Genomic DNA, 14,247 nt, shown 5'->3' with positions numbered 1-14,247 from the left:
ATTGCAGTCCGTAGCAAAATTTTAGTTTGCTACGGATGTGCCTTTCTGTATATTCGCTAGTCAGTCTTTTTTTTTTTAAATACATTTTGATTATTTTAAAAAATAAATAAAAAGGGATGCTAATTTAATTTGTGTATGTAATTGTTTATATATAAATGTATATGCAGAATGTGTATATAAACGTTTATATGAGTATATAATGATAATATGTATATATGTGAATAACTGAAGTTCCTAGAATTTGTATAAATATATGTTCTGTTTGTTGTTGAAATTCTTAATCGTATAAATGTATATGTATATATAACTTATTTTTTTATACAAAATTTTTGAAAATGACTTCATTAGCTATTTTGGTTATGCATTCCAGTAGATGGGACAATGACAATTGTTACGTTGATTATACAATTGAGGGGGTGATTTTTAAAGAAAGTTCATCGTATAAGGAGTTGTATAATGTTATTGCAATGCAACTCAGTGTTGATACAAATGTGATTAAGCTAAAAATTGAGTATAAGGTTAAAGAAAGCAAAACGCCAATGTTGATTCACATATTAAAATATATTAAAATAGACACAAGTGTATAAGTGTGAGCAAATATGTATCTTTAAAGGAACATTATACAATATCTACTAATATTATACATTTATACAACCACAATTGTATAAGCAAACAGTAGAAGACATGAATCAACACAAAAAATATAAAAATAATGATTATACAGTCCAATGACCCACATAATTATACAGTCCAGTGACCCACAAACAACAACTTCAGTTTTATCATTGTGATCAGTATAAATGTCAGTTTTATCTTTCCTTTTTTTACTTGACCCAGAAATAAGTGTATAAGTGTGAGCAAATGTGTATGTTTAAAGGAACATTATACAATAACTACTAATATTATACATTTATACAACCATAATTGTATAAGCAAACAGTATAAGACATGAATCAACAAAAAAAATGTAAAAAATAATGATTATACAGTAAATGACTGAAAAAAATAAGTTATATATACATATACATTTAAATTGAAAAAATTGAAAAAAATTAACAAAAATTAATAGAATGAGATGAGTTTTGGCGGTACCTGAAATTTTTGAAGTAATGTTTCTCTTTTGAAAACGAGACGAGGACGTGTTGGAGAAATTTGTAATTTGAAATTGTATTTGGGGAGAAGATTTGGGAGAATTTGAAGGAAATAGGAGAAGAGATTGTATAAAAGAAAGGGAAAAGGAAAAACATTTCTTTTATTTTTTTAATAAATTATACAAATCGGTGGGGCCCTATAATAGCAAAGTGACCGAGATTTTGCTTATTAAAGGAAATAATAGAAACGGTAGTTAGTGCATTTAATTAACATTATTAGTTTGCCATTCTGTACAATAATTGACATAGTGAGTTTACCATTTTACCCCCATTAATTATGAAGTGGATAAATTAAAAACTTGAGATTTTCAAGAAGTTCTACCTTTTTCAAAGTAAAATTGAGGGTATAATATGTAAACAAAAATTGTCCTTAATTTGTCAAAATGGACAAGTAATTAAGAATAACTAAAAAAGGAAATGTGAACAAGTAATTAAGGACGGAGGGAGTAATAATTATTATATTCATATCCATGAAAACAATTATTGTAATCCTACTAAGACAGAGAATCAATTAGTATTATTTTAGTTCTATTCGAACAAGGAGGCTAAGTGTGTCGGAAAATAAGGGTAAAATATGATATAATTATCAAAATAATAATATGAAATTTTAAATAAATACTATTATAATAATATTTTATGTTAATACATAAATAATACTCAAGATATGTTGAACACTGCACTAAAAAAACTATTTCAACAACGTGAAATATTTCAAAAAAGTCAAACAAGTCAAAAATTTAGCAAAAGTAATAGAGATTAGATTAGTGGCTAACTTTCGCATCAAGTAAATGTGATACTTGGTCACCAAGTTGGATGGCTAGAAAAGTTACATGTAAAATATCTTACGCAAAGTAACTTAGATATAAACTCTTTAAAAATAATTATTATATTAAAGTGTATTCTATATAATTGTTTTAGGAAATAAATCAAGAGTAGGATTCTTAAGTAGTTTAAGATTTGTTATTTATGGTATTTACTCATTTATGTTTAACTAGAATTTGTCAGTTCTAGTCCTAATTTACTTTGGTTATTAGTATTAGTATTATAAATAGAGATGCCTTATTACATAGTTTCAATGTACAAAAATACCAGAGTTGTACTCCTACCTACTGTTCCATTGTGAATATGGAATAACAAAAATACTACGTCTCTTGTTTTCAACAATGATTTACACGGCAATAGACACATTCTCTTGTTTTCAACAATGATTTACACGGCAATAGACACATTCTATGTAACAGAGGAGGAGCTTATAAACTCGCCTTCTCGAAAAGATGGAATCGATGAACTTAGAGAAACAGCATTACGAATTCATGGTTGTAATCTGATTCAAGAAAGCGGGATTTTGCTCAGATTACCTCAATCTGTAATGGCCACTGGACAAGTATTATTTCATCGATTTTATTGCAAGAAATCATTCGCAAATTTTAACAACGTGAAGATAGTTGCTGCTACTTGTATTTGGCTTGCATCAAAACTCGAAGAAATTCCAAGAAAAACTAGACATGTATGTAACGTTTTCCGCAGAATGGAATGCAAGAGAGAAAACTTAGTTGAATGGAAACATATTGATTTGAAAACAGAGCTAATCATCGAAACAGAGATACATGTTTTGAGAGAGATTGGATTTATTTGTCATGTTGAACATCCACATAAATTTGTATCGATTTATATTGCGATTCTTGAAATTACATGTCCAGAATTGAAACAAGAAGCATGGAATCTTGCAAATGATAGTTTGCGCACAACATTGTGTGTAAGATTTAAGAGTGAAATTGTAGCTTGTGGAGTTATATATGCTGCAGCTCGTAGATTTCAAGTGCCATTACCAGAGAATCCTCCTTGGTGGATAGCATTTGATGCAGATAAGCATGGTATAGATGAAGTTTGTAGAGTTCTTGCTCATCTTTACGATAAATTTAGAATTTAAAATTTATGTGTTTCCGCTTCAACTTTTGTAATTATATATTTTTTATAAATTTGATACTTTTTAAAATATAAATAACACTTTCTTGGAACCCTCACCTGAACTTGTTTTTATATATTTGATAATTTTTTAATTATAAATAAATGTTCCTTGGAAACCCACTTGAACCTGAATTTTTATGAGCAATTTTCACATATAACAAACATAAAAATCATATTAATATGTTATAATCATAGTTTGGATAATTGCGCTCCATAACAAATTTTATGTTTGTTATGGGGCTTTTGATTTGTATAATTCACTACAAATATCCAATTTTATACAAATTGTCCAGTTTTATATAAATTCATTTATACATTGTAATTTGTATAGTAAGATTTGTATTTGTATAATTATAAGTGTATATGACGAAAATATATGTATTTGTATTTGTATATACACTTTTCAATCGCTTTATACAAACACAAACACATTTTATACCGAAATGTATAAAATGGCTAATTGTATACTGAAAATGACTAATTGTATACCGAATCAGATGGCAAAAAAAGAGGATGTTTGCTGCGAATTACAATTAAAATAAACTATTACTAAAACATTTAATTTGAATTAATAGTTTGCTATTTCATACAATTTTCCCAATTTGTTAGGGATAAGGCATAAGTACCCCTTCAACTATGGACGAAATCTCAGCTACACACCTTAACTATGCATGATATTTGATTCTCAACATAAATGTCAACTTTAAGTTTGGAGCAATCTGTCTCATGAGTTCAACTATTACTAGCTACCAAAAATTCATTATTCAATTTTCACTAATGCCTCTTTTGCCTCTTTCCAATTTTAATTCAAATTAATTAGCTTCTTTTATTTCCATCTCAAGTCACTCACATTTTCAACCAAAAACAAAAATAAAAAAGGTCGAGATCATGGTTTTGTGGGGTTTGTACCTAGGGCTCTACATATGAATCATATTCACCTATATTTCCATTTCTCATAACACCACTCAATTCAATTATTATCATAAAAAAAAGAAGGTGGAGATCATCGTTTTGTAGGGTCTGTACCTAGTGCTCTATCATATTCAACTATATTTCCATTTCTCACAACATCACTCAATTCAATTATTATCATCCTTATTTTATTCTTTATTCATTTCTAAGTTACACCCTATATTCATTCACTATTTGGTCATGCATTACAAAATTGGCAAATTTCATATGACCTTTTACCTAACCTATAGTTTCATATATGTTGAACAATAAGTGAATAACCAATTATGAAAGTGAAATATGATAAGTTGTAGATATGAAATGAAGTATAGTAATTTGTATTTACAATAGCTATGTAATTGTTATAATTAGGAAATAAATTATTACAATCATGATGTGGTTGATAAAATATATTTTACTTCAAAAGAATTGAACAATTCTTTTTGCAAATTCCTGATCAAACTTAAATTATTTTTCTAGAAAAACAAAATGTTTTGTAATCTGATCCAAGAGAGCGGGATTTTACCTCAATCTGTAATGGCCACTGGTCACGTTTGTAGAGTTCTTGTTCATCTTTATGCTCTACCAAAAGCACAAACCTTGTTACATACACTCAGAGATGAATCTACTATTTAAAATTTATAAATACAAAATACCACTAAATTTTATTGACTATAAATAGTAGACAAATAAAAATAGACGAAGAGTATCAGTCTAGTAGGTTGATGCACCTCAAAGAAAGCAAATACAATATTCATAAAGACAGTTAGTTGGAACAGCAAGGTCATTTTGGTAATTACAGCTCCGTACCTCATTGCATAAAATGATGTTGCCTTAGCATACTTTATACACAAAACAACACAACTAAATTCTTGAGAAAGTTCTTTAATTTCAACTCAAAATCTTTAAGTTTTATTTTTATCAAATGGCTGATAAAAGCAAAATTCTGATCATTGGAGGAACAGGGTATATTGGTAAATTTGTAGTTGAAGCTAGTACAAAATCTGGACACCCAACTTTTGCTTTAGTTAGAGAGACCACAGTTTCTGATCCTGTTAAGGGCAAAATTGTTGAGAATTTCAAGAATTTGGGTGTCACTATTATTAATGTATGTATATTATATGGTGCATTTGTTAATAAATTGTATATGCAAGTATATTTTAGTTTCTTGTTTTTTTGAACAGGGTGATTTGTATGATCATGAGAGTTTGTTGAAGGCTATAAAACAAGTGGATGTGGTGATATCAACTGTTGGTGCAATGCAATTGGCTGATCAAATTAAGATCATTGATGCTATCAAAGAAGCTGGCAATATTAAGGTTAGTTGCTTCTTGTTTTTCACAAGGGGCTTTGAACTTGAGACCTCTGGTTAAGGGTGTAACATGAGACAAAGGGGATAATGGAAATACTAGATTCTAACTTATACCATTCTCAAAGGAGTAGTATGTGGATCTTGATTATAGTTATTTTTGATAAAATTCTTGAATTTATAGATCACATTTGAATTAGAGAATTTGGACTATCAAAGGGATGTTGAATCTGTGTTGCTCGGATTCTTCAATGATGTTGATTGATGGTTGTGTGTTGGATCGTCCAAAACTAGTGTATTTTTGGAGGATCCAACATAGGTGTAGCAACATATTTGGAGAGTCCAAGTAACATAGTGTCTCATTGATTAAAGGCATAAAATAAGTAAGATTGCTAACTGTTAACATGGCCAAGTGGTCTAGTGGAACATCTTGATCTGCATTGCCAAGTGTATGACAGAAGTATGCATCAACTTTGCGTAAATGTTTCAATTTTAGAAGAACATTTCACTAGAGAAACTGAACATGATTAAGAAAATGTGTTCACAAAGCTAAATTATCTTGTGCTAAGTTTTTTTTTAGAGATTCTTCCCTTCGGAGTTTGGTATGGATGTCGATAAGATCAATGCTGTGGAGCCAGCAAAGTCTACATTTGCTGTGAAAGTCCAAATCCGAAGAGCAATTGAGGCTGCAGAAATTCCCTATACTTATGTCTCATGTAACTGTTTTGCTGGTTATTTCTTACCAACTTTGGTCCAGCCAGGAGCCACTCCTCCTCCTCGAGACAAAGTCATCATTCCGGGAGATGGAAATGTTAAGGGTAAGTTGAAAAAAAATCCTCATGTGGCGAATCCATTGATTTGAATGTGGTACGCGTGCCAACAGAACAAGTTCATGACAAAATGTCTCATTTTTGTATACTTTTTTTCTGCTTTGTTCTGTATGTCTGCAGCTGTATTCAACGAAGAACATGACATTGGCACCTACTCCATTAAGGCTGTTGATGACCCGAGAACGTTGAACAAGACCCTTTACATCAGGCCTCCCAAGAACACCTTATCGTTCAACGAGCTTGTGGCTATATGGGAGAAACTGATTGGTAAAACTCTCGAGAAAATCTACGTTCCAGAGGAGCAAATTCTCAAAGACATCCAGAGTCAGTAATCTTTATATCATTTCATTTTTAGTCGAGACTCTTTCTTTCAATTTAACATAGGTAATCCTGACATTGTATATTGCATACTGCTGCAGCATCTCCAATGCCAATTAATATCATACTTGCAATCAACCACTCAACATTCGTGAAAGGTGATCAAACCAATTTTGAGATTGAGCCATCGTTTGGGGTTGAGGCCTCGGAACTTTATCCAGATGTTAAGTACATCACAGTGGAGGAGTACCTTGGTCACTTTGTCTAAATATTCACACGTTTGATGTCTTCGATCACTCAAATAAACTGTTAGATGATGAGTGTTATCAGACATTTTATCTGGAAGTATGAGTGCTTGTTAACTATGTCATCGGAGACACGTTGAATGGTATGTTTTAAGTTTTTTTTTTTTTCTATCCATACTGAGTAGTACTATAATGAAACTACAGAAAATAGAAGACATTCACGTCTTTTTGCTTTTTGCATTGTTGCTCTACCATCTTGTATCAGATTTTAAGGTGTGATGTAATATGAAAGAGTCTTGTTGTCAATAAAGATCAATCAAAGAGGACTCTCTACTGTTTATAAATGAGGCTCACTCATTTCAGTTTTCTCTAGCTTTCTTATGAGTTCAAGTATCGTATGGAACATAATCAACGGATAGTTTGCCTTAAAATCTAAAGAATTCTGTCAGGAACCTATGTAATAGTATCCCGATCAAATAGCTGATGTGCGGATACATAGTGACTGGAAAATATTGTCAATTTGGTATGATGATTTTAAATGATGAGTTACTACCCTACCAATCTAACATTATCATTCATGCTTTAGTCATACTCCAAGAAATCCCTCTGCTTTTTCTCTACTAGTTAGGTAAACTTTCCAACTGCACCTAACTTTTATTAGGAAGAATATGCTTCTTTATTCTAGAATGGATCATGATGCTTTCTTAAGTAAAGTGGGGATCTTTACGCGAATAGCTGAGCAGATTTACTGTTTATTTTCTTTAGTCAGTATACATAAATTATACACGATCATACACATATTATACTTATATTACACATCCACCATTATTGTTTGTTATATGAGAAAGGTAAGTACAAATGGAAAAAAAAAGTTGAATAGAATAAAAAGAATTGACTAATTGCTTATGTACTATAATAAATGGAATTGTTGTTGTACCTTATGTAGATACTAGATAATGGTGCTCGTGCATAGCACGGGCCCAATAATATAAATGGTATGTTTTGGGGCTAATAACGTAGTTTTTGAAGCGATTGTTTGCGTGCATAAAGGAATACGTTTTTTTTATCACAAACCTGTAGTTTCTTTGACACTATTTAAGTCATAATAAGACTACCCACATACAACATTTTAAAAATATTTTATGTTGTCAATTATCATGATTTATAGTATTTTTATGATTGAATCACTTCAAGAATCGGTGGAATTTTTTGTATTTTTTTGAAAGCATATTTTATGTTGTCAATTATCATGATTTATATTATTTTTACGCAATTTTTAAAAATAAAAAACACAAAAAAAAAAAGACAAATAAATTAAAATGGACCCAATAGATGTTATTTTTGTTGTCTCAATTTATGTGACACAAATAAAAATTGGAGAGTCATCCAAATTTTCATATTTTTTTTAAAAATGTTTTAAGTTATTAATTATTGTGATTTATAATATTTTTATGTAACTTTCAAATAACCTACATTACTGGTCACTTTGTCCTAATTTATGTGATATGGATAAAATTACAAAATTAACCCTTTTAAAATGTCTTTTAGATATTTTAAGTTGTTAATTATTATTATTTATAATACTTTTTTGATAATTTTAAAATGATATGTGTTATTTTTTCTGTCCCAATATATGTGAGCCTGATAGAATTCTGAGAGTGAGCCTATTTTATTATATAGCTTTTAAATATTTTAATTTGGTAATTATTGTAATTTTTAATGTTTTTTAAGTCATTTGTAAATGATATATGTTGCTTCCTTTGTCCCATTTTATATAGTATAAATAAAATTCCCAAAACCAACTCAATTTTCAATATATTTTTTTAAATATTTTAAATTATTAATTATTGCGATTTATAATATTAAAAAAAAATTAATAGAAAATGTACAAAACTTGTATCAGCCTAAAAAATGACCACGATAATTCGAAGCCTACAGAAAGCAATAAGGTTGTATGTAATTTTAAATACTTAATATATATTACTCTGTTTGTCTCAATGTATGTAGAATAGATAAAATTTCAAGAGTCAATCAAATGTTGTTAATTGTTAAGATTTACAATACATTTTACGTAGTTTTCAATAATTTCACATTAAATAATACATATTACTACTTTTGTCTCATTTTATGTGACATTGATAGATTAATTTTAAGACTCAGTCAATTTCATTTTTTGTGTTTTTTAATAAATATTTTAAGTTGTCAATTATCACGATTTATTATATTTTATACATAATTTGTAACGATAGATTAATTTCAAGAATGAATGGAATTTTTTTATATGTATTTATTTTTGAAATATTTTATGTTGTCAATTATCATGATTTATAGTATTTTTACGATAGTTTCACTTGAAGAATCAGTGAAATTTTTTGTATTTTTTTCAAAACATATTTTATGTTGTCAATTATCATGATTTATAGTATTTATATGCAATTTTTAAATATAAAAAACACAAAAAAAGACAAATAAATTAAAATGGACCCAATATATGTTATTTTTGTTGTCTCAATTTATGTGACACAAATAAAATTTGGAGAGTCATCCAAATTTTCATATTTTTTTTAAAAATGTTTTAACTTATTAATTCTTGTGATTAATGGTGTTAAATTGTCCAATAATATAAATTTTAAAGGTACAACCATAAAAGAAGAATGCACAACACTATCTAAGCACATGTAACACTTGTCATGTGCTAAGTAGTACATATTCCCACTTATTATATATAGTAATAGAAAAATATATATAGAAATGACATATTTATTATTTAACTAAATAATAAATATATAACTAAAAATCTTGTTAGCTTTTGGTTGAAAGTTAACAAGACAGTTACAATGATAGTTGCATTGTGGCTTATTATATATAGAATATAAATATATACACAAATCATATTTTGTCCATCCTCCCTTGCCAAAATAATGCAAGAAGGACCACCATGTCTCAAATGCCCAAGTGGGGTTACCTTTTAACAATTTGGAAAAATAATGGTACTCAATTTCTTAAACCAAAATGAAGTTTTTCACTCTTCATTATTGACCCTATGTACACCTTATAAACTATGTTGCTCAGATCCTCCATAAATGTCATTCGTATCTGTATCAGATCCTCCAAACATACACTACTTTTAAAGGAACTGACAAAGGTACGACCACATTTTTGAAGTATCCGAGCAAAATAGCTTAACAACATTTTCATCTCCCATAGCCTCGTCGTCCATGTGTAGCTCCCTCCTTGGCAACAACCCCATCATTTTCCCTGCCTTTAGCTCACCTGCAAAAAAAAGACTAATTGTAACGCCCAATTATTCGAAAGAACTAGAATTAGAAAGAAACCGTTTTTCAAGAGTCTTTATTAAACGTTTAAACTTCATTTTAAGGCTCAAGTTTCAAGTTAAGCAAAGAGTAAGAAGTTGAATTCATATCTCAAAAGTTATTAGGGAACTAAGTATTCCTAAGGAAGTTTATAAATGTTTTCACATTTGAGCAAGTAAGGAACTATGATTTCCAAAAGAGCCTTTGGGCTAGTTTTCAGTAAAGGGAACATCGATTCTAAGAGAGCCTTTGGGCTAAACTTTGAGCAATTATCTCAAACTAAAGAAAGAGGTGTTTAAAACACATATGAACTAAAGTATATTTTGGGAGTAGTATTGAGCACCGAATTGGGGACGCGAGTTCATATTAACTCAACTCTCCATAAGAACCATGTAGCCATCATGGGATTTAACGGGTCATACTTTTTAGATGATCACGTAAGTTAAGCTAGTGGATCCACTAAGTTAAGTAAGGTCCTATACCACGGCAAGGTATAGGATGGTCCTTGGGAAACGTGAGGTAAAATGTTGTATCATCACTAGGGCTCATAGTGGTGGTTGTTGGTTAAAGAATCTCCCACTAAAGTTATATTACTTTTATATATAAGTAAAGTTGAATATTTTATTGCTTTATCTTTAACGAACTAAGTTGTTTACACTGTTTTACAAACTTTATATATATATATATATATATATATATATATATATTGCATGTGTCTTATTGCTTTATATTGAGTTCATTTGTTCATGAGTTGTACAGAGCCACGGTAAGTGTTCCACTTCACTCTTTTCAAGCTTAAGTTGTTGTTTATCTTTCCAACTCGCATACTCGTACATTCAATGTACTGATGTCAGTTGGCCTGCATCTTATTATGATGCAGACGCAGGTAACCACGATCAGTATCCAGTGAGCCGTTGATCTAGTCGCGCACTCCAGAGTCAGTGGTGAGCCTCCTTGCATTCCGGAGGACTCTTTTATTTGCTTTCCTAGTTTTCTTTATTAGGATGTTGTGGGGTTTGTCCCAACATCCATCTCAGTATTATAGAGGCTTCATAGACAGTCATATAGTAGTTGAGTCTCTCATCTATGTATTTACAGATATTCTATTTGAGACATAAGTTGCCATTTTGGCCAGACTTTATCATTTAAATTGTTTTATGAACCTATATTGTGTTGAGCTAAGTCTTCCGCTGAGTTAAGTAGCCGGGTCAAGGGTTCGCTTGGGGCCAACAATGGTCTCCGAGTGTCGGCCACATCCAGGGTGTAGGCTCGAGGCGTGACACTTAGTTTGTAATTAAATATAAGTATATTGATATTTTGTTAATAGAAGTCTTAAGTAGTACACTTTTGTAATTTTCACTATTTATATTTTAGTTATTACTTATTTTATTAGTTGTGTTGTTGATACATGAGTCTTTAGTTTATTTCCTTTCAAAAAATGAAAAACTGAGTTGTCTTTATTTAATTAGTATTTTAAAATTAGTCAAATGTTTAGTCAAGTCATTGGTCAACCTCACGCTAGCAGATATTTTGAATGCTTAAACCCTTTTTAAAATGTAAATTAAACTCCGAACCCTATTTGGATTTCAAATGATTTTTAATATGTTTAAATCTTTGAAAATCTTAAGTTTTCTTAATTTCTTTCAAAAAATTAAGTGGCGACTCTCTTTGAAAATCGATTTTTCTTTTAAAACCTAAGTTGATTTTCGAAAAAAAAGTCTTTTATTTCTTTTTTCGAGTAGAACAGTGGGAATGTAACTCCATTAGAAAGACAAGAGATATCCGATAGAAATTAAACAACAATAAGGAGCAAATTAAAGTAGTTTCAGGAAGAAAAAAAATTAGGCTCTTGATACCATGATACGAATTGATAAATCAGAAACCGAAAAGAGTTGAAAACTATTTTGTATTTCTATGCTTTACAATTGCTAAACTATTTATATACAAAGTTACAAACATGATTCTAGCACTATATCATATCTTGCGCAATATCAATGGTGTGATTATAAAAGTGTACTACTTAAGACTTCTATTAACAAAATATCAATATACTTGTAGTTAATGTGGTACATCAAGACATAACAAAAAGACATGCCCTAAGTTTGCTTATCAAACTTAACAATGATGTATTATTTTGTAATTTTCTTAATTGGTTTTTCTTTCTTCTTCCAGAACTTCTGGAATTTTTTAAGACTGATAACTGCAAATTATTACAACTTTGGTTATTCTTCAATAGTTTATTCCCATTGATGATTTTTAAATGTACATGTAGTTGGTATTGTCGTGTTTAGTTGAAATGCATTTATTAAATACCAACTTAAAACTTGCAAAAAAAGAGAGCAAAAAACTACTTTGTCACGACCCGAACCTATACCCTGGACGTGGCCGGCACTCGAGAACCATTTCTGGTCCCCAAGCGAACCCTCATCCTGGCTGACTACAAGCGGAAGACTAACTCAAGCATACAAAGCTAAAAAAAGTATAAAATTCATGAAAAACTTAAATAGAAGTTTTAACACAAAAGAGAATTCTGAATAAAATAAATTATTCAACTCACCATAAAATAGGCAACTTAAGTCTTTAAAACTTTTAAATAAATAAATGATACAGACTTCTTAACTATACTGACTATCTATGAAGCCTCTAACTGTTAAAGATGAAAGTCGGGACAAGACCCACGACATCCTGACTAAACTGAAAAGTAAATGAAATTCTCCGGAAACAAGGAGACTCACTATAGCAAACTCGAACTTCCGAATGTATCAACAAAGCTCCAGTTGATAATCCTGAATACATGTGTCTGCATCATGAGAAGATATAAGCCAAATGGCTCAGTACGTGAAATGTACGAGCATGTAAGAAGAATTCTAAAGAATAAACATAAGCTTGAGCTTTGATAAAAAGGAAACATACTTACCTGGCTCAACTCAACTCAACATAATTGAACTCATTTCAATATAAAGAAGTTTAAAACAAGTGTATTATAAAGAAAAGTTGTTTAAAACATGATGTAAACTCTATGTGTATGGAAAGATACATAAAACTCTGAGAAGTATGTAAAAATACAAATAAACTGATGTATATAAGAATACAAAGTACTGTTGTGAGAGTTTTTCTAACCGACAACCATCACATAAGAGCTATTGTGATGATACAACGATCTTCCTCACACTGCCAACGCATCGAATACCGGGCCAGAGGTATAGGACCTAGATTACTAAGTGGATCCACTAGTCTATGCGAAAATGATTCATCTAAAAAGTATGACCCTTTTCTACCCATGATGGCTACATGGTTTATAAGGGTTGTGGGTTCTCTGAACGCTCCCCCATATCGGTGCTTAATACTACTCCAAAATATGATATTATCTCTTTATGTTTAAAAACATACTTCTTTCTGTGATTTGAGATAATTGCTCAAAAACTTAGCTTAAAAGCTCTCTTGGAAATCTCAGTTTCCTTTCTTGCTCAAATGTGAAAACATTTACTCTTTAACTAAAAATTAGCACAAAGGCTCTTTTGGAAATCAAGGTTTCCCTTCTTCCTTAAGTGTGAAAACATTTTAAACTCTTGGGAATACATAGTCCCGATATAATCTTTTGAAGAAATGAACTTTACTCTTTACTCTTTACTCAAAACTTAAGTCTTAAAACAAAGTTAAAACGTTTGTAAAAGACTTCTTAAAATATGGATCATGCCGAATTATGGACGTGAACGACTCAATGCAAGGTTTTCAACAACCATAGATAGAACTCAATACTCGAAACTCAAGACCATCAATGATAATAATCATTTAAAGAATACTCGACTCAGAGGATTCATGCGGAATTATGAGCATGAACTACTCAACTCAAGGACTCAAAGATAGTTCTCATCTCAAGACTACTCGACGTATAGGGTTCATGCGGAATTTTGGGCATGAACTACTCAACTTAAGGACTTCATGGGTAACATGTAATAGTCTCATGATTAGGAATATAATCTCAAAAAGAGATTATGAACTTTATCCTCAAGACTTAGATCTTGAAGATACTACTCCTCTTAAAGATACTCAACTTATGAAATTCATGCAGAATTTATGGGCATGAACGACTCGACTCGAGGGTCTACATAACAACATGGAACTCTTGTAAACGACTCTTCTCATTCTCTTACTTACTTC

At 30.4% G+C, this 14,247-nt stretch overlaps 3 protein-coding genes across 4 annotated transcripts in view; 2 read left to right on the top strand and 1 right to left on the bottom strand.

Moving 5' to 3' along the window:
- LOC125827805 (sugar transporter ERD6-like 6) overlaps window positions 1-14,247 on the bottom strand; it is a 118,471-nt gene that overhangs the window by 70,901 nt on the left and 33,323 nt on the right. The gene's annotated exons all lie outside the window — the stretch shown is intronic.
- On the top strand, window positions 2,356-3,081 carry LOC125827905 (cyclin-L1-1-like). The gene has a single exon (XM_049507242.1). The coding sequence runs from the start codon at window positions 2,356-2,358 to the stop codon at window positions 3,079-3,081; it is 726 nt and encodes a 241-aa protein (XP_049363199.1).
- LOC125827809 (phenylcoumaran benzylic ether reductase TP7) overlaps window positions 4,930-14,247 on the top strand; it is a 48,843-nt gene continuing 39,525 nt past the window's right edge. Inside the window, exons 1-5 of one of the 2 annotated variants that reach the window (XM_049507153.1) lie at window positions 4,981-5,178; window positions 5,255-5,389; window positions 5,960-6,197; window positions 6,330-6,533; window positions 6,629-7,079. In XM_049507153.1, the coding sequence (XP_049363110.1) occupies window positions 4,996-5,178; window positions 5,255-5,389; window positions 5,960-6,197; window positions 6,330-6,533; window positions 6,629-6,795 (927 nt within the window). In that variant the 5' untranslated portion in view covers window positions 4,981-4,995 and the 3' untranslated portion in view covers window positions 6,796-7,079. Of the gene's footprint in view, window positions 5,179-5,254; window positions 5,390-5,959; window positions 6,198-6,329; window positions 6,534-6,628; window positions 7,080-14,247 lie in introns of those variants that run through there. The other variant, XM_049507152.1, reaches the window with a different exon arrangement.

This window comes from Solanum verrucosum, unplaced genomic scaffold (genome assembly GCF_900185275.1).
Source record: "Solanum verrucosum unplaced genomic scaffold, falcon-dt-bn FXZP01000064.1, whole genome shotgun sequence".
NCBI lineage: Eukaryota > Viridiplantae > Streptophyta > Magnoliopsida > Solanales > Solanaceae > Solanum > Solanum verrucosum.
The sequence above is the reverse complement of the archived record's forward strand: the minus strand, read 5'-3'. Positions and strand labels throughout refer to the sequence as shown.